General features: G+C 41.1%; 3 protein-coding genes across 11 annotated transcripts in view; 2 read left to right on the plus strand and 1 right to left on the minus strand.

Moving 5' to 3' along the window:
• Positions 1 to 8293, plus strand: part of LOC311060504 (rho GTPase-activating protein 23-like) — a 63493-nt gene extending 55200 nt beyond the window's left edge. For all 7 annotated transcript variants that reach the window (XM_084078703.1, XM_084078704.1, XM_084078699.1 and 4 more), the window contains 8 exons: positions 87 to 165; positions 547 to 620; positions 1152 to 1241; positions 2182 to 2307; positions 2740 to 2784; positions 2950 to 3043; positions 4751 to 4782; positions 5011 to 8293. In XM_084078703.1, the coding sequence (XP_083934829.1) occupies positions 87 to 165; positions 547 to 620; positions 1152 to 1241; positions 2182 to 2307; positions 2740 to 2784; positions 2950 to 3043; positions 4751 to 4782; positions 5011 to 6054 (1584 nt within the window). In that variant the 3' untranslated portion in view covers positions 6055 to 8293. The remainder of the gene's footprint in view (positions 1 to 86; positions 166 to 546; positions 621 to 1151; positions 1242 to 2181; positions 2308 to 2739; positions 2785 to 2949; positions 3044 to 4750; positions 4783 to 5010) is intronic.
• A 119-nt stretch (positions 8294 to 8412) lies between these two features.
• On the minus strand, positions 8413 to 16613 carry acbd4 (acyl-CoA binding domain containing 4). 3 transcript variants are annotated; one of them, XM_084078708.1, is made up of 11 exons: positions 16369 to 16613; positions 15582 to 15733; positions 14576 to 14807; positions 14166 to 14250; positions 13649 to 13769; positions 13331 to 13489; positions 12910 to 13004; positions 11159 to 11366; positions 10446 to 10666; positions 9773 to 9832; positions 8413 to 9469 (listed from the first exon to the last, which is right to left on the minus strand). In XM_084078708.1, exons 2-11 carry the CDS (start codon positions 15700 to 15702, stop codon positions 9341 to 9343), a joined length of 1431 nt encoding a protein of 476 aa, XP_083934834.1. In that variant the 5' UTR covers positions 15703 to 15733; positions 16369 to 16613; the 3' UTR covers positions 8413 to 9340. The 3 variants fall into 3 exon arrangements, with proteins under 3 accessions (XP_083934834.1, XP_083934835.1, XP_083934833.1); XM_084078709.1 differs by having other exon boundaries at positions 14687 to 14807; positions 15582 to 15739; XM_084078707.1 differs by having other exon boundaries at positions 15582 to 15739.
• Positions 16614 to 17358: 745 nt separating this feature from the next.
• plcd3b (phospholipase C, delta 3b) overlaps positions 17359 to 24882 on the plus strand; it is a 31051-nt gene continuing 23527 nt past the window's right edge. Inside the window, exon 1 of the mRNA XM_084078043.1 lies at positions 17359 to 17567. Coding sequence (XP_083934169.1) covers positions 17474 to 17567 — 94 coding nt within the window. The 5' untranslated portion in view covers positions 17359 to 17473. The remainder of the gene's footprint in view (positions 17568 to 24882) is intronic.

Here is a 24882-nt window from a genome sequence, read left to right on the forward strand (position 1 = left end):
TCATTGTAATCAATCATCATACCGTATATATATGTACAGTATATATTTGTTTGTACTTTGAATTGAATTTCTTGTCATTTCCACAGAGATGGCAGGACCTGAACGTGATCAGCAGTCTGCTCAAGTCTTTCTTCCGAAAACTGCCCGAGCCTTTGTTTACTGATGGTGGGTCTTGTGTTTTTTAATGAATCTGTCATATGGTATTTATATTGGTTCAGAAAAGGGCTCATTGCCATTGAAATTGCAAAAGAATGTATATATCAGAAATCACATGTTTTGCCTTGATTGTGGGGATTCTTGTGATAAACTGCACTTTTGATAAATAACTTGTCCTATGTGTATTTATCTGTCTATATCAGTATTTAATATGGCTGTTTCTTTGTATAGTCTGTTTGGTGTTATATGTCTTATAGTGGACCACAATGGAAACAAGCTTTGGCTTTTTCGTGTTTAATCCACGTTGGCGCTTTTGATTGGCGACACTGTTTTTTAAAAAGTATTCTACAGTATCTATCTACGTCTCAAATATATGATCTGTGTTTACAGATAAGTACATTGATTTCATTGATGCCAACCGGATAGAAGATTCAGGTGACAGACTGAAGACCATGAAGAAGCTGGTATGTGACATGAGCTCATACAAGTGCGAAGTAAACATCACACATCTGCCCTCTCAAAATGATCACTCTCACTGGTATCCTATATTAAAATTGGCTACTGGGAGGGCCACGGCCACGTCACTCTGACTCGGACATAACCATAAACAAACCCGATACGCCCATATATAGGCATGTCACTATGACTCAGACATAACCATAAACAAACCTGATATGCCGACCGACTTCAAACTCAGTGCCCGAACCTCTAGTGAAAGTAAAATTCCCTATTGAATATTGATGAGTACGTGTACTGCTTTGGGCACTCCATTTGGAAAACACGAGAGCTGGTGAGAGCTTCTGGGAACACGGATTAGGAAAACAGTAGCATTCTAAAGTGTCTTATTTTTTATCATTGAGAAATAATAATATTTTTTGCAGGTTTCTGCATAGGTGCTCACTGCTCAACATTATTAGCTCTGGGGACAGTTGATCAGTGCCTGTATAATGGTAAATGTTATCTCTCAACCGTGCGGTTTCTTGCTCCTCTCCCAGATTCATGACCTCCCAGACTATTACCACCACACCCTCAAGTTCCTGGTGGGCCATCTTAAGAAGGTGGCAGATAACTGTGACAAGAACAAGGTGGGTGTCAGCCTTGTCTCAATAGACAATTTTCACATATTGCTCTGGCTCTTACGTCTTACTCTGTGGTGTGGATAGGGTGAATACTGAATATAGTATATGGTCACTGCTGGTGCTTTTCCAGCAGAAGTAGTATAGTGTTACAGTTTTTACAGCAGTCCTAAAACCAGGAAGGAAGTTTACCACCGATCTCATGGTCACATTTATTTCCAATGCTTTTTCCCAAACAGGGTTTCCGATTCTTTGTTCTATGATATAAATTACAATCACTATTATCTCGAACATGTATTATGAAAGTGTTTTTGTGGGTTTGTTTACAATTGTGTTTACAATTAACTGCATGTGTGTAATTATAAAAAAGTCTGTTGATTTGTCTAGATTATCAAAACATGCCAATTTATACCAAAAAAAAACTTTAATTGGAAATTTGCCATAGGAACCAAGGCACAGGTAACTTCTTGGTTGGTCTACAAAAAATCACACAAAGAAAACACCCTATTAATAATGCTGCAGGAATTGCATCTTCAGGTACCGAACTATATCCATGTGAAGTTGATAAAATATGCCTTTCTGTTGAGTGGTGGTACATTATTCTCTATGTAACACGAACAGATGAATCAGTCATGCAGAATTTGTCCACAGCTAAAAAGAAAATATGCAAACTATACCGTTCAATGTTGGAAGTTGTTTGGCTTGTATTTAGTGACACCTGGTGACAAAAATACATTACTGCAGCTACATTGCATGAACGTAAACCATGGAAGACTTTTCTAATGAACCACATAATATTTTTTGACAAGTATGGAGACTTAACAAGTTAACCATGGGATAGTGCACTGTGAGCAAGTCAGTTATAAGAAAATAACGGTGCTTCAGTGGGGTAAATGTGCATTGTTCCCATTTACAATTACTATGCAATTATGAAATCGTTGGTGTCTAGATGGAGCCTAGAAACCTGGCACTGGTGTTTGGCCCAACGCTGGTGAGAACGTCAGAGGACAACATGACTGACATGGTCACCCACATGCCCGACCGCTACAAAATCGTGGAGACGCTCATCCTGCACGTAAGAACCACTTACCCACATCTACTCCACACACACACCAAGCCAGAAATATGCATCTACACAAGTCAGTATTCTTTAGCATCCTTTGACTACATGAACCCTAGCGTCCTTATTGGGCAAATATTCCACGAAAATAGCCGATCTACAAACTCACATATCGTTGTGAGCTTGTAGATCGGCTATTTTCAACTAAGGGATTTGGTGTTGAGGGGAAAATAGGAGGGGGCCTAGTATAGACCTCTGTGGGACTTTAGTAAATAGGGTGTGGTTAAATGTCTGAAAGATGCCTCTTTTATGTAAACATAAGATAACATTTTTATGTTATTCATGCTTTCATCCAAAGCATCTTCCAGCTCCCCTATGATCAGTTATGTGATGCTATCCACAGCACAAGCTCCATCTAGTGACAACACTGTCTTTTTAATTCAACAGCATGACTGGTTCTTTGGTGAAGGAGAGATGGAAAAAGATGAAAAGGTATATAAGCACAGTGAAACTGTCAACAACATGGCTTATTGGATGGAATTGTTTTTACTCATGTTTATGCGCCATATGCCATAATTTCTGTGTGTGTGTGTGTGTGTGTGTGTGTGTGTGTGTGTGTGTGTGTGTGTGCGCGTGTGCGTGTGTGTGTGTGTGTAGGCCCCAGAGGATAAGGGGGACTCACAGCCTGTACCCAACATTGACCACCTGCTGTGCAACATTGGCAGGGCAGGGATGCCAGGAGAGGCATCAGGTGAGGCAGGACATGGAGCACAATTTATTACATAAAAGGTTTTTAAAAAATGTTGCTCTGCAGTAGAGAGTCTTCTCGGTTCGACTGGTTACATACAGTACTGTATATTCACAGCTATAACTTCTGCTATGTAGCCTATCCCACCTAGAGAAGCTATGCTATATAATTTACCAAGATGCCATTTCTATTGGTTTCAGCTAAATATTTTTTCATGTGGTCTAAATACAGTTTCAAAGAACTTTATAAGTAGTAGTTTCAGTGACTAGTAGTGTGTTTCATGGATCAGGTCATATTTTCAGTCAGGAGTTAATTAATGAATTAATTATTCTCGAAACTTTAACCTCCACTACCTGTACTCCCAAATATCGCATAGCCAGACGATCAGAGATCTCTGCTTATTGATACATCTGGTGACATCTGAATTCAAAGAATGGATTAAAACTGGTTGGAAACCATTCGGAAAAAAAATAATAATAACAGCATCACAGAACCAATGCAAAGACTTTAGGGAGTTCCTTCATAATATGTGATGATATCAGGATTGGTTTTCAAAGCAGTGGGCGTAGGTTTGTTACCGCATGTTTATTTCTGGCGTCCAAACCCTTTCATTGCATTTAGATTTCCCCAGATGGAAGAGATCTTCGATCATCTGGCGATGCGAGACTGCCCAGATATGTACTTGAAGCAATTGTATACTTCGTTGCACAACCACGTCCCTAAAATGGTCCACTGTCATTCAGTGTTGACATACAGTATGGGTCCACTGTCATTCAGTTTCAAGGCCCTTTTTCTTAAATCATTTCCTGCTGCACTTTTTCTCCAACTGTTCTTCTGTCTGGATATTTATGATGTTTCCTACTTTTTCTTACTGTTTGCTTCGGGACCTTTTCGACCCTCTCTTTCCCTAGCTGAGACAGTGGATCAACCTCTTCGGTAGGACCATGTCTCTCTCTTTGTGTCTGTGTGTGTGTGTTTGTTTTATGCTCATTTCCTGGCTTTTCGTCTTGTTTTCCCACCCAACAAACTGTCTCCTTTCCCGTTGTTAAATTGAAAAGTGAACGCTGGTCGTAACATAGTCTTGTACCTTTGCTGAATAACTAGAACAGTGATTAAGATGGTTTTATTTTTTGTTTTGTTTTTTGCATTGGTTTCAACCATGCAAGCGTTGAAGCCATGCACACTTTGAGCTACAACTTTGCCCCTCAAAACTACATTCTACCAGAATGGTTCCTCATTGTAGTAGATATAGTTTGGAATATTACAGTATATTATTCAGAGCTGTGTTGCTTTTGCATATTGCTGCTGTTTGAGGAAAACCAATCATCTGCAAAAACAACATTTTCCAAATTTTCTACTAGGCTATTTATTTTCTATTTTATTTTGTTTCATTTTCAATATGTGCATTGGTGTAGAAGGATTATTTGACTGTCTACCAAATAATGGGACAGTTGTCTATGGTTGCAGCTGTAAGGCTGATGGAGGAGCAGGCACAGTCAGTGGTCTAGGGGTTTTAAATGTGAAACTCTTAAGAAGATATATAGAAATCCAAGCAATTTTGTCACCATGGCTGGTGTTCCCTTTTAACATTGCAGTTGTGTGTGCTGCTGTGATGAGCCTTTCATTTAATACTACTGATACTACTACTGCAACTACCATTCTGTGCTGAACATGATTCTAACTCAATTCCGCCCCCTCACTTGCATACAGATTCCACCACCAGCGATTCAGTTAAGTCAAAGGTAAGAACCCATTGCATCTTGATCATAGAGATACTTTGCAAGTCTGACATTTGTATAGATTCTTTGTTTCCTTTATGAGTCTATGATGTCCTAGTTATGATGTCCATATTATATCTGGCATATTTCATATATCTCAATAACACTGATTAATACAGTATCTTATCTACCCCTCAGTATATACTCTTCACTATATAATCACAAGATGATGACATGGGCTCTGCGTTTCAGGTTTCTTCAAGCTCCAAGAAGGACCTCAATGCCAGAGACTTCCTCCCCATGTCACTCATCTCTGCTGTGACCCGGAAACGTAAAAAATGCCCCAGCACCTCCCACCCGGGTAGCAGCACCGACGAGGACTCTGAGCACGAGCCGGTCAAAGCCAGCAACTACGGGGCAGGGGACGGAGAAGAGAAAGAGGAAGAGGAGGATGGAGAAGAGGATGTAGTCAAGAGAGAGCGTACCCCTCCCAGAGAGGAAACGAGGGATAAAAGGGATAAAGGGATGGAGGCTAGAGAGGCTACGGAGGGCAAACCATCCCCTGCTGGAGGAGAAGGGGTTGACAAGGGGAAATTGAATGAAAGGGGGGGCAATGGGAAGAACTTGGAAAAGGAGTGGAGGCAGCATGAGAGCATGGCCTCTCCTAGGGTGACACCCCAGCCTCGTCCCAACAGTTTCCTCTACTCGCATCACCCTCTCCCAGCTAGTGTTCGCGCCACCTACCCGAGACCCCCAGTTGGGACCAGTCACACGGCACACCTGATGTCCCACAACCTGGCCAAAGCACGCCCTGTTGTCCCCTCCTGGCTCTCCCCCAGCAGGCTTCCCAATACCTACCAAACTTCCAACCTGCAGGTGACCCAGCAGCCCCAGTGGTACCAGCCGGTGCCGGTTCGCTATAGGAACAGGACTAGGGCAGGGAGAGCGAGGGCCGTGTCCATGAATCTGGATCTTGAACGGGGAAAGAACGAGGACAGAGTCTGGGGATGGAGTGGAGAGAGGGTGGAGGTGATAAGGGTCATAGAAGGAGCGCCGAGACATTATGGACATTTTGAGGTTCCACAGGGATCCAACGTAGGTCCTATATCAATTCAGCATAGATCACAGACAGGAGCACTTCCTCGTTTGGCTCAGGAGGACCCCTCTCTCTCTCCCACCTCCTCAGGATGGATGGATCAAGGGTCCCTCAGTCCTTCCACTGTGGTGCTAAGGAGATCACCTCTGGAAGCCAGGGACAAGAGGAGAGCCTGGCGTCGTCACACAGTTATAGTTTAACCGGGTCGTATCCTCTTGATGCAGTGTAAAGCATTTTCCGTTTACTCACAAACACTGAAATGCTAATATCACCAGGCCCAAAGCCCTACAGTCCCTAGGGTCATGGAGTTACAATGTGCGAATCCCCTTCATCTAAAGGTTCCTCTTATCTCACCGTTGGAACTGATGTCATTAAGTGGACATGTTTATATGTTGATAAACATTTTTACAATTACAGAGTTTCATTCCAAAATCCACCATTTAAAAAACGAGACATCCATTCTGACAAAATGATTGCTGTCATGAAAATAACACAATTGTAAAGCCAAGTGAATTTAAGCTACCTTGAGCCCTTTACTTAAAAAATATTTTAACAATGTAAATATCTGGTTTTAATTCCCATCAATCACCATGAGGCATAATCATTTCCAACAAAACCCAAGTACCATTTTGGAATGAAACCCTTACATTAGCTGAATGGTGACAGTAATCAACACAAAGGAGAAAATGAAAGGAAGCTGTTTTAAACATTTGAGATTCAGCTGAATCTCAAGCTGCTGTTGTTGCATTTAACACTCACCAGCACAGACCGTTTAAGTAACATTGACAGCCTTTAAGACTGTTAGACTTCTTCCATTGCACAAGTACTGTTATCTATCCATACTGGCCCTATTCTAATAGACCTATTCTAAGTAGCAACCGTTGCAGTTTTCAGTTTTTCTAATGAAAATGCTTTAGAATTCCAAGCTACGGTGTACATGGCTTGTCATCACTAATGAATGATGTCCCTGCCAAATGGGGAAGTATCAAATAGGATTGGGTGCCTTAACAGCAAACCTCTAACAGAAGGTAAAAACATGTCATATGGTGCCAGTATGCATATGGTATGATACAGTGTGGTGGAAAATCTGTCATTCAACTCTTGGTCCTTTATTGACCATAATGCACATACATTAGCCATTTTGTTCTTACATGACACTTGGGGGTGACATAAGAGCCAAATGGCCATTTTGTGATATGGACAGTTCAGTCTTCCCAAAACCTGCTTTGTGGATCAACTAGTCTATATTGGCAAAAATACTGTCTAGTCTCACTGGTAAACTCTCTTGTTGGGAACGTCAAAGTTTTCTTGGACACAAATGCCTCATTTATACTTTGTAGTGGGACTGTGTCACTTGCCGACATGAAGTGATTTGCAAGCTAATAATGTGGCATCACAATGCGTTAGCTTGAAAATCAGTTGTCAGCCAGCATCATTGTGGTGCGATGGAGTGTAAGTTGAGTTAAACCTGAAACTGCATGGGGCCATTGACATATCAGAAATATGCAAGGTGTATTGACACAAATCTATAGTACTTCCCTTTGTTTGTGGGTGGGGAGCTGGGGGGGTGCAGAGACTGCAGACCTTGAATGATACTCTAGCATGCCTCTGTTGTTGCCCTCTGTTGCATGAGGAGCAAAGTGTTTAACCACTTAAGCCCTATTCAAAATCTTCAAAAAATAGCAGATCTACCAGCTCACAACATGTCACGTTGTGAGCTTATAGATCTATTCTTTTAAACGTTTTGAATTATTTTGAAAGTATTTCAAAAATGTTGCCTGTAATGACATGTCCTAAATAGGGACACCAGGTTTAAAGTGGTTATGGCAGCTGTTTAAAGTCATGCCAAATTTCAGTAAAACAAAGGGGTCATTGCACCATATCAGCATGGACATGTGGAGAGCCAAGAAAAAACAAGCACTTAGTTCGATACACAGGCGCCCAGAGAGGCTTCAACTGATACCATATCAGTATTATAAAGAAAGTATTTAAAAGGATATCTGGACATACCTCAGTCCTCTAATCTTGGAATAACTTCCCTAAGTCCAAACCATTTCAGTCTTATGGCTAATTTATACATTGTCATAATGACTCGCTCAGCAGAAAAATGTGTTGCATTGCTCGCTGACATGGTCAAACGACAAAGTATATTATACTTTACCTGAGTGTTTTCATTTCTTTTTTTATATTGTTTCTTTCCTATGCTGATGCATTTGAACCCTAGTTTATAAAGCTGAGTCTGAACAGAAGCGGAGGCAAACCAAACTACTACTGCCAACCACTGTCCTCCAACCAGACTCTGTGGTTGTCCTGATCATATCTAGACTCTGACTGTCAGTCCCTTTGTCTTTCTATCTGTGCCCTTGTGCATGTACTATTATGTACGTGGGTGATTGTGCGTGGACCAATTTTGTAACAGTTGTACAAAACCTTGTTAAGTTAACCTATGTATATATTATACATAATATATTAAATTATTTGTTTTGAAAAGGGTTTGACCATTGAAACACATGCGCACACACACATCACAACATTCTAGTGGAGATTTTGTTTGCTTTAATTTCATCTCATGCTTGTCATTATCATACATGTACAGTAATAGGCTAATTGTTTGGAAAATATTTCTCACAACCTTTGCTGAAGATGTTAAATTGTATGCCAGTGCTCACAACCACCGAACTGCAGGTACGGTACAAACGATGCATGTTCAGAGCCAGCAACTGTCACAGTTTAGGTCTGTAGTACACTAAGGCCCCAATACTGTAGTTAACGTACTTTACTTGAACAGACACTTAGACGGTGGCTCTCAAAGTGACAGATGCATTCACACAATGGTGAAACGAGTTAACCATCCATTTATTGAGATGATATACTGCATGTACAAGACATTGTATGCATGCATTTACATGTGCACAACATCTTGTACATAGCTCTCTCCCTGGCAATGATCACATCCCAAATACAAATCGGTTATGTGAATCACAAACATTTAAAATTTTAACCGTGGAAGCTGCCTTCCATGAACAGCGGGGAAAAGAAAACGTAAATGCGATCAGGTGTACATACCTCAGCATCTCAGATAATATTAGTATAGCATATGTTTCACACAATATCAATCAACTCTTATCAGGATTATTGTGAATGGGATATCATGTTAACAAGCATGAACTCGACACTGAATAGCTTCCCCCCACCAAAGGAAACGACAATCACTCTCGTTATCGACTAAAATAAATTAATACGTGATTATATAGTGTTCCTGGAACCTGAGCTTTACAACAGAACCCAAAACAGTGGACAATGATTCACTAAGTCCACTAAAATCCTCTCCCTCTGTCCTGCACACATAGAATTAGAGGTGACTTTGGAGGAAATGTTCCTATGGATTGATATTAGCGATAGTCCTTCTCTCCCAAATAGCAATGAAACAACGATACGTCCACAGATTTCTATGGATGAGCCGTCACATGTCCACGCCAGGTTAGTTCACGAGGAGACGCGGCCTCTCCTCTGGGACCTCCTCATCAGGAACACTAGGCCCTGCGCAACAAAGGGCCACAGCAACAGGAGGAGCGCAGTCCGGCCCGACACGTCAAAAGGCCACCATTTGTCCTCCTGATGACAAAAACAGGTGTGTGCTTTTAACCTCAAACAAGTGAATCAGCTTTGTCACATCATAGGTTTACAGAAGTAAAAAAGTGGGTGACATTCGTTTTCGTGCATAGTTTTTCATCCATTTTCATTCTAGTTACTGTACGTTTGTTTTATTAGCAAATACCATTATGGTTTGTGGCACTTAATCCAATCTTGCACTTTAAATTGTTCCAGATTATAAGTGTTAAATACCTTAGTTAAAATTTGCTATTCATAGCTTTGGACAGTCGGAATGAAATTGGTTGATTCTGTTATCATTATTACCTCTTGTTCTGAGGCCGCAGCTGCACACTGCAGACATGGTCTCCAATCTGCATTCTGGGCCTGATGAAAAATAACAGCAGAGAGAGTTGAGAAATATCTCCCACTGGGTGAAATGCCTGATGAAGGGGCACTATATTTTCATGCACACAAGCAGCAGTCTGTTCATTTTCTCTTTCCACCACTGTACAACCACTGCTCACTCTATATGAAAATTACGCTTTAAAAACCTTTATCACATGCTATGTAATACTACACATGAAAAGAAAACAGATTGTCTACAAACTTCCCCTTGAAAAAAATCTGATATTTACCTGCTATTTTATGACTACATCGCAACAGCACTAAATTAAGTGCGTGGTCTGTCTCCAGTTCTATCAATATGTCCCACTGCAGTTTAGACCAATGACCGCATGTATAATTTATTGCCAACATGGTAACTAAGTCTTTCTGATAAATATATTTTTCGAATCTATTCTTCAGCCCATGTGTGGTGCATTAGTGTTCTCAAACACTGATTCAACAAAAAGGGGTATGGAAAGCAAGCAGTTAGCATCATAATTTGTCTCCTGTTCTCTGCCGTATCATGTTTTCTACCTCCCCTTAAAATCTAGAAAAGAATGACAGGGAAACAAAATATAAACCGTATCAGCATTCCATAGAAAGACAGGCTTACATTTACAGCAGCAAGCCTCTCCACCACCTCCAGTCTGTCCATCACACTCCTCATGTCCTCTCTCAGTCTCCGCAGTGCCAGCACAATCTGCTGTTGTAGGTGTGTGTCCTGCCGCCTCTCATCTCCATCCTCCGAGCCGTCACCTCCCCCCCGTCCACCTCCGCCTCCCATCACCGGGGCCCCTCGAGCTGGATGCCTCGGACTGCCCTGGGGAACACCACCTGTAGAACACAACACAGGTTACTGTAGGTTAGATAAAGGTTACTGTACAGTCTCTATGCACTTTACACAGTTATTTAGAATTTAGCTCTAAACCCTATGAGTATATTGGATCAATCAATATAATATAAGTTCAAAGCAACCTAAATACAGTAAGTATATTTCCCTGAAACCTTGCCCATGTAAGCAGTCCCTCATGCAAAGAACACAGAATTCAATCACATCATGAAGAACTTTGTAAAATAGCTTAATCTGCTATGGAAAAGCTATCATCATCCTTAAACAATATCTACTGGCAGACTGGAGTTCAGCCCAGATGTAGGAAACCAAATAAAAGCACTGTCTGCAATCAATTAAAGTCTGCAGGTTGATTTTGGTCTACATCTAAAAGTTATCATCATTTTATATGGAAACTGTCAGCTGCTGATGGGATTTAGCCATAAATATGAACACATGAACCACATGAATTCCCAAGAATACTGGCACTAGCGTACGTTCTCTCCAGCCGTAGTGTGTAGCATCCCTTCCAGTCTCTCTATTCCTCCTATTAGGTGGGCCTTTCCCATCTCCTGCCCCTTCTCCACCTTGACCGGCCCCAACCTGTGTTGCCTCTGGAACGGTTTCCAGTTGATGGGATTGGACTGGAGTCACCACTGAGTGGACATGGCCATTCTGAAGTCCATTGGACATAGCCACTTCCACCTATGAACACAGTTCAACCCAACATTATCATCAAGGTCACAATGTCACCTGTCTTCTTTCAGATAACTGCACGGCTGAGGACAGAGGACAGATCACCTAAATTTAAGGGGGCTCTTACGATCCATAAGAAAAAAGTTCTTATTGACAAGACACCTTTCATGCTCCATACTGCCAACAGAACTGTTTCTAGAGCTGATCCCTCCCCTCTAAGTAATCTGATGGAATTAATCACAGCTGTGTAGCTTGCTCCGCCTCGAGCTGCAGGAGCAGGTTTGTGTACATCTAGTGTGGTTATTTTAATACCTGGATATCGGACACTTGTCACGGAGGTATGGATGTTTTGCTTTTTCTTGCGACAGTTTGTGTTTATGCATGGTAACTAGAGGGGGGCAGTATCGACATCTTAGTGTGCTGGGGTGACCACCGTACTGCATTATCAGTAATTTAAGCCAACAAACATTAGGTACAAGCTATGCTTTAAAAGAACATGGATTTCTACCATTTTTACCTTTTTGTGGGGGGGGGGGGGAAACGTGTTGATACATATCGACTAAATAATTACCGTAGTCATTAGGCATTGGAAACATAGATGTTCTTTTATTATTATGCACTGTTCATTATTCCTGTGCATCACACAAGAAAGTGAAGCAGCCAAAAGAATAATCAATAGCATAACTGTTAAATTCAACAGTAATCCATGGGTTATTTTAAACACTGATTATGTGAAAAGAAAGGCTGTTGACTGAGCAGAGAACTGACAGTGTGGTGTTGTGTCCACACACACGTACACAGTTGACACAAAGCAGACAAGCTGCCAGCAGTCAGGGCAATGTGGTGCAGGTAACTAGGGGCCGTGGCTAGAAATCCTGGTCCCCTGAACAACTGAAACCCCTAACAATATGAATTAAGCTCACACATTAAAAGAGGTGCATTGACGGCGCAACTTATAATATTGCTTTTAATAGTTAAAGTAGCAATTTCGTTTTTTGCATTTTAGCTTAAAATGTATACAGTATACGGTTTTACGCTGTTGAACTAACATAAACCTATACTAAATCATTACTAGCAAATAACAATGTGCCCGCCCCCCTGGGTATGGGTTCTAAACAGCTAACTAATCCCTTTGGGTTGTGGGAATGCTTTTAAACTCTGTTCTTAGTGAGTTATTTTACTTGCGACAAGACAGACAGACATTTTGAACGAAGAACTGGCTGTTGTTCTGGGGCCCCAGAATTGTTTTAGGTCATTACTTCTCTCACTTGCTGGAACAGTCATATTCTAAGGTTGATGAAGACAGTACCAACACAAAATGTCTATCCAAAGAGCATTATACCCCAAGATATGAATAAACTGTACTTATTATAATCGTCAGTAAGTGGCCATGCGTGGGATAATCCAATCTGAGCCGTGCACTTTATCAGAAAATAACATGGATTATTATCTCATGGTGGATTATTATGGATAATCCATGAGATATTATGGATACTTTTATCACTGCTATTACCACTAATCACACTGCTTTTCTATTTTTCATGAGTCATACCTTGACGTTAAGCTGCTCCACTGAATCCACGGAGTCACAGAAGATCTCATTCTCAGAGTCACTGGTAACCACCATGCCTTCACACACACCAGCGTCTACAGGAATAGAGTGAACGACATTTACGTCTAAAGGTTTTTATTCATTATTCAAAAATGTTATACCGGTATCCACTTTGAAACATTACACCATTTTGAATGATGACTGTTTGGACAATAGGTGTTGTAAACGTGTATCCTGTACAGTATACCCAAAAGAGGTTACAAATAAAAGGGAAAGGGTAGGTGTTAGTGGTGCTTGCAGCAGAGGCTATACTGCAGGTTCAATGTAAACATGCGTATGGGGAGATAACTAGCTACCTCTCAGAGAGGATTAGTGGTTTTATACAGGAAGAGAGGGAGCAAAGCCCTTAGTCATTTCCTACCCTGAGGGACGGTGGAGACAGCGAGTTCAGTGGTCTCACAGGGACTCGTGTCCTGCTCTGGAGCTTCTGGAGGAGAAGGCTCATCTTCAGGTCCCACCTCCTCCTTCACCTCCTCCTCTGCTCCTGCTAGGCTGTCAGCCTGCTCACTGACTTTTATACCTGGCACAGAGACAAACTATTATGTTTGTGGAGGACAAGAACTTGTCAGCCCATACAGCATGCCGTAATGGTCGCTGAATTCTGAGATTCTCTGGCCAACTTCTCTACTTGCCCAGCTAAATTCAATGTTAGAAGTGATTCAAGGTATTTCATGCTCACCTTCTCTGAGACTGAGAAAAGACTGAGGTGGACGGGGCATGTCATCTATGACCACGTAGAGGGGCTCAAAATGGTGGAACAGCGAGGCAGTCTTCTCATTAATCGGCGTGGTATCTATGACCTGCAATGTTAATAGAAGATTTGATTGACTGGTAAACTTCAGAAAGGCCTGATTTACGGTAAATGTATATGTGGTTAAAAGCATAGTGATGAAAATTTTGCCAATGTTTTAGTTAAAAGATATAAGCAAAATACATTGGTATTTAGTCCTGGATCATTAATACATTTTTGGATTATCATTTCATGTCAGGCAGAAACATGCTAGCATCAGTTTGTTCTAGTCAACGAGAGTTGGATAGCAAGGGGTTGCAGACTGTTACGAGCTACTGTACAGTTGGACTATGTTGCTACAAGTGAATAGTAGAAATATTAGCTCCCACGTTAAGCATTATTATTTTTTCTTGATGTGTATATTATCGGATTAAAACATTCTGGTTGCTGGGTGGGTTTACCGTACCTCTTGAGCTACTTTCTTTATCTCGTCCACATATGCAGACATTGCGCTCTCACTGCTCATGTCTCCCAACCGGCTCCAGGCATCCCTAATGTCAAACAAGAACAATCACTTCTTTGTGTATTTACCAGTGCACTATTGTCAATGCAATCGTACGTATGTGTAATCCATGGCTCGGACTTTAGAGCTGTGGTTGCCAAACTTTTTCAGCTCAAGAAAGACTCAAAAGAGAAATTTGGTGTCTCCCCAGGACCCAAAATTACAAAAAGAAATCAGTAATTAATCACTTAAGCCCCATTTCAAAAATAGTGACAATAGTTGATCTATTCTACAAGGTCACACAATGCGACCCTTGCGAGCATGTAGATTGGCTATATTCGTTATTTTTAAATGTGAAATAACGTAATATCTACCTGTAGAAAGAAGTAGATGTACTGATAATAATAATCATCATCATTTTATGCAATGTTATGTGTGTGTATGTACACGCATGCACATGAACATGCGCGCGCACAAACACACACCATTTGTAGCGTCCTACTGGATCCCAGAAGCCAGGGCGGGAAACAGTACAGGGTCCACACACAGCCTGCTTGTACAGGCTGTAGAATCGCAGCATCACTTCGTAGGAGGGCCGATAGCAGCCTAGGAGATAGACGTAATGTTTTATTAAGTGTAATTGTACCCTTCCACAGTCTGTTCAGTTAATCTCGGTGTCGATTCCTCATTTCCACGGAGGGAAATTAGAGAGGATTATAGAGTTCAGTTGGGAGAGAACACAACCGTGAAAAGAAATAATAAAGAAAGAAAGAAATAATACATTTCATATATTTTTTTTTTAAGGTTGTGTTTTACACAGCATGTTTAGGAAACTTGCCTGCAAACATGGCAGCCTTTCCAATGTACAGAAAAAGTAAGAGCAGCACTAATATGAGCTAGCTATGGTTAAGTTAAATCTTGTTGTACTTTAAGAAATACAGGAGTGCTGCGTGGGTCTGCAATAATAATATCATATATTCTATCTTCGACTGAATCCAGTGCCGTGGATCGTTTTTTTTAAAGTGAATCCAGGAGTTCTCGACATATTATACACAAAGGAGAGTAACTTTATGCTTTGAAATGTTGTTGTAATGGAAATTTAAGCCTGCATCGTTGCATTGAGCACTGGATAACAATCAGTTCAAGGGTGCAGTGTTATGAATGGAGCCTAGTGTGCAAACCAAACCACACACGTGAAGGCGTTCTATTTATAGTAAAAGCCCAGTTTACATTACATACTCAGTATAATCCTTTGTGTAATTTATCAATTTGTAACTCCCAAGTGTACAAAATGGATTAGCCATGACCAAATGGATTGTGCTCTTTAACACTGTCAGAGTCATGTTAACCCTCTGGATTCTATTACAGTGGCCTCCATACCATTTTTCGGGAGGTTTTGAATGACATCCACAGCAGCCTGGAAGCGCCTCTGGTGATCAACCAGGGGCTCTGCTGCCATGGCAGGGACAGGCATGACAGTATGCAGGGTGCTGGTAGACATTCACCCTGGGCAACTTCAAGTTTGAATGCAACTGGAGCTGGAATAGAAGCACGGAACAAGGAGAAAAATGCACACAGACTTAAAAGCAGTGGTGGAAAAAGTACTCACTTGTTTTACTTAAGTAAAAGTATCAATACTGCATTGTAGAATTACTCTGTTATAGGTAAAAGTCTGGTGTACAAAAGTATTGGCATCAAAATGTACTTATAGTACCAAAAGTAGTCCTTATGCAGAAATCTTCCATTTCATGTTTTCAAAATAGCAGGTCTATAAGCTCACAATGCAACACGTTGTGAGATTGTAGATCGGCTATTTTCAAATAGCCTAAGTCTACATATATATATATATATATATATATATATATATATATATATATATATATATATATATATATATAGGGCTGAAGTGGCTTGTGGTTTGTAATAATATTTTAAATCTGCAAAGTAACTAGTATTACTAAAGTTGTCCAATAATTGTAGTGGAGTAAAAGTACTATATTTGCCTCTCTGAGATGCAGTGGAGTAAAAGTAAAAGTACTGACTATTGGAAATACTCCAGTAAAGAAAATACCTCAAAATTGTACTTGAGTAAACGTACTTAGTTACTTCACACACCACTGATGACATGATGACAGGCTTTTTAATCAGATAACAGTGGACTGCTCACCTCACTGTCTACTCGTCATATCATTTGTCATAATAACCAGTATATAGCGCCGTCCGTCGTGTTCCTTTGCTCTACGAAGGGCCACAGAGGTCCTGTACACGTCCCGCGCACATTCCAATGGCGTGTTCGCGTGTTTTTCCTCGACCGACGAGCGTTTAATTTAGTGACAACGTTTATATATCAAACCTTGGGTTCTTCTCCATAGAGGTGTAAAGGTTCTCCTCTTACTTTTTACTGTCTGCAGCCAGAGAGAAACGACTTCCGTGTTACATCACGTGACTAAGAAATAGCCACGCCCATTTAAAGTGACAGTGTCATGAATAAACCATGTAGAGCGCACAAAACAAAAGAAATCCCACAAACATGACTTTTAATTAAATTTCTGCTGCAGTTAATGAGAATTTTAGATATTGCATTTTATACAGCATGAATATTAATTCCGGATTTTTTTCTTTATGTTCAGGAAATTATGGTTATTGTGTGGCATATATATTGGACCCATATACGGCAGTAACTGCACACAATCTTTTCAGGTCAGTCAACTAACGTTAGAGGGCATCCTTTCATTACAATCTATTTTCCAAGCATTGCTCGGAATCGCTGATATTAGGATTAATACTCTCCACACCATCGGAGGAGATGTATGGGACGATCGAGTGACTACCCTTTCCTTGTAATATTCACCATCTCCGTGTGATTAAAATGATGTGGTTGGTTCGCACAGGGTCGAATACGTCCCAGTGTTATTTCATACTGGGTAGTGTGGTGGTGGGTATGCTACATGAGCCTAATTCTAGGCTCTAATCCGGTTTATGCTGCAGCAGGCAGCCTGAGAGAGAGAGTCCTCCATCCAGCCCCACGTGACATCATCACTTGAAAGGGATTGAACAAGTCTTGCCTTTCCTCTCAAGAGGATAAATCATGAGGCGCACTGGACTCGGAGAAGCACTGGACTGGACATTTGTGTGTACTGTGTACAGCGACCTGAGCTCCATATGCATGCATCCAGTGATCTGTGGGTCTGACAGATTGCTGGATTAAGTTGTGTGAGCGACACAGGCGTGAAGAAACCAAGAGAATATACAAGGAGATCACAGTGTGCAGCATGTTGGGTAGTGGTGGTAAGAAATTAGCTTCTCCTGTGAAGAATGGAGCCGGGACGTCCGAATCTAAATCAATTGACCCTCTAAGACATTTGGGTAAGTTCTCTTATATGCCGTTACTGCTTAGAACAAAACCTTATCTGAGACTGCATGGGTGAGGTGTAAACGCTTCAGAAATACTCATTGTTTAATTGTGCGCTTATCCATCCCATTGATTCTAATACAAGAGTCAATGGGATCGATATCTAGGCTAGCCTTTACATTTTAGGTCAGGATAATTCAATTATTATCAAATTATAAACTCGTTGAACACATGAGCACAGTTATGACAGACAGATGTGCATTGTTTATTAAATATATTTGGTATTGGTATCTAAGACATCAGATATGTTATTTCTTGATGGCCACACTGGCCTATTACTGGGTTGTTAATATGTTAATGTACTGATGGGCTGGTTCCTACAGGCCAGCCAGTCTGATGACAAAACACTGACCTGGCTTATTAATTATGTTATTAATATGTTATTGTACTAACCACAGGGGTTCCTATGGGTTATGCTATGATGAACAAACACAGGACTGATTTTGAATTTCTGCTGTAATTGAACACTTTCTTATTCCAAGTGTAATGAGGCTTCTTTATTAGAATACATGAATTATACACGTATCTATTGTTAGAAGAAAGTTTACAGTCATATCATTGGAAGACAGAGAGATCCCCTCAGACTGTCAGAGAAACAGGGTGGGAAATTAACAAGAGCCACATTTTGACCAATAATTTGTCCACAGCATAAGCCATTTTAGCAGGTAGCCAACCATCAGTTTTCTGTCCTGCTAGTAAAATTTGCATGACTGCTAAAATACTTGATATATTTACTGCATTCATTGCTGCAAAGAGCCAGATTGCATTTGTCTCTCTCGTGGATAAATCAGACCGCCTCTGTACTTAACCAAAACAAAATTAGCTCTCAGGTCCAGAGCTATTCTTTCAGGCGGGGCTCGTCTGCTTTGCACACACTGTAATGATAAACTAGTTGGACCTACGTACAGCGACACAGTGTAATAATAGACTGGGACTATGCTATGTGATCCCTGGCTTCCACTTAATTGGCTCGTTGTGAACTGTATTACCCTTACTGTAGGTACCATTTGGTTCAGATGGGACATCCATGACAAACATTTTCCTATCAATTAATCTAAAATGTTCATCATTTGGGATTTTCAATCTTATGAAACTTTTACACAGCCAACCAAGCCAGTCACATGTTTGCTCTCAACTATCAAAATGTGTATTTGCAATGTATTTTTATCATATTAGTATTTTTTCATTGCATAATGATCACTGGAAATCAGTATTAATATTTATTTTTTCCCTAAACACTGATTTGAATTAAGGGGTTACAGGAATACGAATACAGATTGTATAATTTTGGAACATTTACATCATCATTAGTTCATTATCATTAGTTCTCCCTCTGAACAAAGAAGACAAAGGTACAGTAACTACTTCCAACAAGCTTAAACTAGCTTTAAACCTAAAGTTTGCTGTGTTAACAGAGTCTCACATCCTTGTGTAAAACCAACACCACCAGTGTCAGTACCCACGCCTCTGTAAATGCCAGTATAATAGCATGTTAATGGTAAGAAACATCTCTGCACTGTGCCCACTACTAAACCCTTGTGTTTGCGATGAATACAGATGCACTCTCACTGTGTGGTGGGGATGTAACTGTATACAGTTTTTAATACAGATTAACTCTCACTGGGTGGTGGGGATGTAATGGCATACAGTTTTGCGGTATACTGCGGTATCAAGTAACTACGGTTCATAAACATCCCTGTAATACTGTGCTCATGGTTTTAACCATTGCATTAAATATTTTATGTAAATGTTCTAATGTTAATGCTTAAGAGTTTCAGCTAGATGCACACAATTTCATATCATTACATCCCTTCTGGGTGGCATTAACCACAAATAGGGCGATTCCTATCCAGTGCTGTGGTAGTATTTTCATTGTTATTACAGCTTGGTTCAGCATGTATATACTGTATTTAGTAAGCGGGTCAACAATCTCCCTTTTTGTCCTTACAAGACCTCTGCAAAGGAGGAAAATATAGTATCTCCTAATGTTTGTTGCTTATTTCTGTGCTGAAATGTGTTTTAACTAAACAACACTGAATAAATGTAGTCTAGTTTCCTGAGAATAAATCAATATGCATCCTGGGTTAGGAAAAACATTTGCCTTTGGCTTTCATTGCTGTATTTGGCATTTGCAGCTTATATGACCATTCGAGATCCACACAGACATTTGTTCCATTGGTTGACAGGTTACTGTGGCCTTGACCACTGCAGACCATATTTTGGTTGCTTGTAAAGCTTGTGGTCAAGCTATTCAAGCTTATTTTGCTATAATACACTTTGTACATCACCCTGTATAAGAGAATCAATTGAGTTCCTAAAATATAAATGAAAATGTAATACAAATATCTCTGGACAGAATGTAGTGTCCACTGTCCACCCAACAGGTCCTGTGCCATCTGAGGTAAGCCGAGTTGTGTGGACAGTGAGTTCCTCACAGGGTTCCTGCGGGGCACATAGTCAATAGAGGAGGCTATGGATACAGTTCACCTGACCATACGTGTGTCCTCTGTCAACCACTGCAGAGGGGAAACATTCATGCTGTTGCATTGCAATTCACTGATGAATATTAGCAGTCTACAGAAAAAGCTATATTTACAATACAACCCATGCGATGCAATGCAAGAGTGCAGTCTAGCCAACACCAACTCTGGACTCCTGAATCGCTGCCCTCCACATTCTTATAGCATCAGGGTCTTGAGCTCTATACAGTGTTGTTAGCTAGCTGTCATGCCACAGTGCATCTACGTAGGTGGTGCGCTTCTTACTTGCCACTAGCTCCCATAGTGTCACTTTGCTTGCCACTAGTTCCGGGTGCCTGACGCAGTGCCCTGCCAGCCTCATCCTTCTCTCTCTGTCTTTGTCTGTGACCCGTGGTAGGTCCCTGTAGAGGACCACATTTCTGATGTGGTCCGTCCATGTGACACCTAGTGCCATTCGTAGCATTCTTGTGTAGACTCCATCCAGGGCCCTTTCCTGTTGTGCTGTGAGGGTCCATGTCTTTCAGCCCCATACAGCAGTACCGACTCCACTGTTGCTACGAATAGCCGCCTCTTGAGGTCTTCTCCCATGTCTGATTTCCACACTCTCCTCATCCCATGCAAAGCATTCCAGGCAAGTGCACACCGGACCTTCAGGTCCTGTTCTGTTGAAGCAGTCCAGACCCCAAGATATTTGAAATCCTTGACTGCTATGGTCCGCAATGGTTTTGTCCTCTGTGATAACTGTCAGTACTTTTGTTGGCTTTGAGCTTGAGGCCGATCTTCCTGCATCCGAGACTAGGGCAATCTGTCAATATAAGTATACTGGAACCCATATTGACAATATGATAAAATCCCCCTTTCTGTGTATTTCGGCTGTTCTTGATGTTCCTATAATTCTAATGATGCATTATGCATTATACCTCAAACAGACGTAGTTGTAAACCTTCTTTTAATTTCGACCAATGGTTCACAAATACTATAGAATCAGATAATAATATTGGCCCAAATGTTACCTTGTTTGCAATCACAACCCAATATATCATGTTCAATAACATGTTTGCACCAACCCACCAGTTGAGAAACAGTAACAGTGCCTGCTTGACTTCTGGCATGAGGCCCCTGTACGTCACAACATCTTGCATGTCTGTGAGGATGGCAAGGCCATCTGTTTTGTCAGCTACATTCGGGTGCATTTCTCCTTTCCGACATGTCGCCTTTCCGACGTTGACGAACCCTATACCTAACCCTAACCCTAACCGCACGCGGAAGCCACTAGTCGGAGTGGTGAGATGTCGGAATGGAGAGTGAACACCGCTACATTCAAATGTCTCTATTCCTTTACACAAACATACATGAGCAATATTGTTCTCCTGACTTATCATTTCACTATTCTCAAAAACACAAATATTTTTCAGTTGAAAATATTATCAATATTAATTGTTTGTGTCGTACGACCTGGTTGTTTGATAAAGTACGATATAACTTGGACTTTAGCCCAGTCCAAACAAACATTATGTGTGCGTGTGTGTTTGGCTGGTAGGCTATGTGTGATTCCAGTATCAAGACTGCTCTGTCAGTATAGTGACCAAGCCCTCCTAGACTACAGTGCGGCTACTGTTAGTCAGCATGGGTCTTACTGTTGCTATATTTATGAAGGAGAAGTGAAAGGCTGTTGGGCTGAACACATACAGTGACTTCTACAGTATGTTTTTTTTCTTTAGGGAGGAACAACTATATACAGGGGATATTTGATGCAATGCGCTCTGCACTTTCCACCACACACACACACACACACACACACACACACACACGCGCGCACACGCACACGCACACGCACACGCACACGCGCACACACACACACACACATACATTACACATACACACACACACACACACACACACACACACACACACACACACACACACACACACACACACACACACACACACACACACACACACACACACACACACACACACACACACACACACACACACACACACACACACTGCATCCGTCAGTTTCACCTTGCAACATTTGTTCAGCCACATTATGTCATGTGGCTTTTCTCATAAACAGTTGACTGAATTACATTTGTCTTACACCTGTTTTTTTGGGGCAACATTAAAACCCATTTCTTACCATATTAATGACCCATTTCTTCATGGCGTCCAGAACAATGGACCGTCAATTTCTTCTGGCTTTACTGACCTCATAAGAACATAGGGAGAAGTATTTTCCGTCCTTGTGGGAGGTAAAACATGGTACACACACGCACGATTGGCACACTTGCGCACACACTCACTCAATCACAGCCACTTTGCTCTCAGATAAGAAAACCTCAATGGGGCCCAGTTTGGCCACACTCTTGTGGCTTAAAACCCAGTCTTAGATAGCTTACATTCCACACTCTATTGGTTTTTACCACTGACCAGTGTGTTTGATCCATGCAGTATTTGCTACACTGCATCCTATGGACAGTAGGTTTGATATCAGCAAAGTAAATAGCAACTATTTAGTCTAAGAATATATACAACTTCATCAGTTAAAATGCCGTCATTCAAATTCAACATACAGTATGCCTTTCTGCTCTCATTGTCATATCCACACAGGTGTCTCGCGTGTACAGTGGATTTTCAAAACTTTATTGTTTTGTGTAATTCTGTGGAAGTCCTTTAGTCATTTCAAGGACATTTAGCATGTGTTTTTTGGAAGGACAAGCAATGCTCATTTACTGGTCTTATACAGGTCAACCTTTGGCTAAAGCGTACGTGTCAAGGGCTGGAATTTAAACCACAAGCTCAATGTTGTAACAAGCTGCGTCATACAGTAGACTGGTCATCGTAGTTTTGACTCAGTCAGCTGTTTATGAATAAATCCACATGACATAATGTGGTTGAACAGATGTCAGCAGGTCATAACGGGCAGACGCAGAGGAGGTTTGGGCCACAGGTGGATTCATTCAAACAGACAATGAGCATTTGGGGTTGTTATGATGAGGCGTAGCAGTGAGAGCAGTTACAGCGTGTGTTTGCTGTCTCAAGAAGACAGCTTAAGAAATCCTCAGTGCCAAGATTAATGTAAAATGTTTACAGGAGCCATCTGGAGACAGTTCTGTGGCATAACAGCAGTACAGTATACAGTATATGAGCATGTTGAATATTAGAGTGCATCTGTGAGAATTGTGTGTCTATTTGCCCATGTAAATATTTGTTCAACACCAAGACCTAGATGACCTAATTTATTAGATATAAGAGTCCACACATTCGTTATAATACAACGTTGTTTGGAAATATAACATCTGCTTTCTTGCCCAGGGCTTATTCAACACAACCATCATTTAATGTATGTCATAGGACATACTGTATACGCACCAATACTATTATTGGTGCGTATACTACTATTATGCACCGAATAATCGGCCAATACTCGCCTTGTTGACTGCTATCAGTGTATTGACAAATAAGATGGCATTCACTGATGCCAGTGGCCGATGTTTATCTGTTGTCTCATAAAACTGTATGATTGAATTTGTTCTTATTGTAAGATAGTTTGATGCAGGGCTGAAAGACTTTAACACTATTACTTTTGATGGTGAAGATTTATTTGTTTCCCGGGCACAAATCACAGTGTTTTTCTTCATAGACATTACACACAAGGCAACATGATGTTTATGTCAAAAGCTAACTAAGATATTGAAAAGATAGTTGATATGACTTCTTCACTTCTTACACAAATTATAGATATGTTGTACGTACTGTAAAATCCACAGTAAAATCCTTAATGCTAATCCTGAGAGTGTACCATTATTTTGTTTACAATTGTACACTCTCGGAGTGACAATTTTGCTGTGCATGCATGTATATCCAAAAGATGTTATGGTACAGTATGTGTTTATGTGGACATCTCAGAGTGACAATTTTGCTGTGCATGTATATCCAATGGTATGTATGTGTTTATGTGGACATCCAATGTGCGGTCCATGTATGAGTCCTGTGTTCGGTTGGATTGCATCTTACATCATGCAACAAGCTCCAGCCCCGGTGACCCGACCCTCCAGCAGGCAGCAGCTGACATGGGGCCTGTATCATGAGATAGGAGGTGTTGGGGTTTGAGGCTGCTCCAAACCAGAGCAGCACAGAGACCCCTGGGAGGCAACTTGCTCACTGTAAGGCCCGGCACAGACCTGTGCCAATTCCCCCCTTGAGACAACGACAAAGCCTATGATGGTGTCACGTACCAAGAACAACTGATCTACATGCTAACAACGTGTCGCATCAGTTATTTTTGGCACGCAACAGAGACTAAATTAAGCTTAAGGACCCACCAAGGGCAGCCCACAGCCCATGGCTTGGGGAGCCTGCCCTGCGTAGAAATCACAGTGCTTTCCTGCTTCATGACCTCCTAAAAACCATCCATGAGTTGTACATGGATAAGTCAAGCACATTTTAAATGCCTCTCGACTCTCATTACTCACAGTTGATTTCTCTAAAAGGCAGTGAGGGGTATGAATATTGTGACTGGACTAGAACACTTAGCTGATTGCAGGATCCACTTTCTCCTTACTGTCTAGCCTGTCCTTCTCTGTCCAGCTTCATTCCTCTTTTTATCTCTATTTAATGTATGCCTCCATGGCAGTTGGACAGACTCACTGCTTCTTCTCTTACTTCTTTCTCTTCTTGTCTTCCAGCTTGGTAAAATCTGATTCCCAGATTTGACTGTGACTCAATTACAGAGCACTTTGGTCAGATATACACACCAGCCTCTAATTCAAGAAAACATCTCTTC

The sequence above is a fragment of the Gymnoscopelus microlampas genome (assembly GCF_963454915.1).
Source record: "Gymnoscopelus microlampas genome assembly, chromosome: 14".
Lineage (NCBI taxonomy): Eukaryota > Metazoa > Chordata > Actinopteri > Myctophiformes > Myctophidae > Gymnoscopelus > Gymnoscopelus microlampas.

What these genes read in the sequence shown, in the direction of transcription:
- acbd4 (XM_084078708.1), bottom strand. Translation starts at nt 15,702, where the DNA reads ATGTCTACCAGCACCCTGCATACTGTCATGCCTGTCCCTGCCATGGCA. An exon ending in ACATCTACTTCTTTCTACAG is followed by an intron (nt 14,251 to 14,575) that starts GTAGATATTACG and finishes GTTTGACATTAG; the next exon opens with GGATGCCTGGAGCCGGTTGG. An exon ending in ACACTACGGCTGGAGAGAAC is followed by an intron (nt 10,667 to 11,158) that starts GTACGCTAGTGC and finishes TGTGTTCTACAG; the next exon opens with GTGGTGTTCCCCAGGGCAGT.